Below are 677 nucleotides of genomic sequence, written 5' to 3'. Positions count from 1 at the left end.
TTCTTCTTTCTTATAATTTTTTCTTATTCAGTATGTCATATGGGTACACCATCCTTACATAAATTAATTTTATTGCTCAGTCTTCTCAAATTAGTACACAGCATAAGTTACATACAGCAAATGGCTTTGTTTTCACTTTTTAACACACTTTCTTAACAGTCACTTTCTAAAGTGTTTCATTCCTGAAGCCCTTAAAGTGAAACATATGTCATCTTTACAAAATAGTATCTGCTCTTATGTAAAAAGGATAATATCCAATTAAGAAAACTGACCTTTTTCACTTATTTACTTAACTTGCAGGTGTCAATGTTGCAAGAAAGCTTGATAAGTTGGGAATGCGAAGCTCTGACACAGGTCACATCTTCTTTGATGAAGTTCGAGTCCCAGCAAAGAACATTGTTGGAGAAGAAGGAATGGGATTCATATATCAGATGAAACAGGTATGGATATGCTCTTTCTTTTCTTTCTCTCCTTGATATCAGCAGTGGAAAAGCTAATCAATTGAATTAAAACCCATCTCTGTCAGTCCCTTGAAAATTTAAGTATGTATATTGATCAAGAATATATGAAATGTTGTAAGTTGTTCCATATTGACAAATTGTGGCAGATTTAGTTTTTTTCATTATATTGTGGCTTTGTTTTTATTAGCTGTTCATGAGGTTTAACTCAATGCTGCT

At 32.5% G+C, this 677-nt stretch overlaps 1 protein-coding gene across 1 annotated transcript in view; it reads left to right on the top strand.

The window, feature by feature from the left end:
- Window positions 1-677, top strand: part of LOC119590824 (probable acyl-CoA dehydrogenase 6) — a gene marked incomplete in the record, with an annotated part of 7,160 nt that overhangs the window by 2,546 nt on the left and 3,937 nt on the right. The window contains 1 exon segment of the mRNA XM_037939576.1: window positions 301-440. Coding sequence (XP_037795504.1) covers window positions 301-440 — 140 coding nt within the window.

The sequence above is a fragment of the Penaeus monodon genome, chromosome 27, assembly GCF_015228065.2.
Source record: "Penaeus monodon isolate SGIC_2016 chromosome 27, NSTDA_Pmon_1, whole genome shotgun sequence".
NCBI lineage: Eukaryota > Metazoa > Arthropoda > Malacostraca > Decapoda > Penaeidae > Penaeus > Penaeus monodon.
The sequence above is the reverse complement of the archived record's forward strand: the minus strand, read 5'-3'. Positions and strand labels throughout refer to the sequence as shown.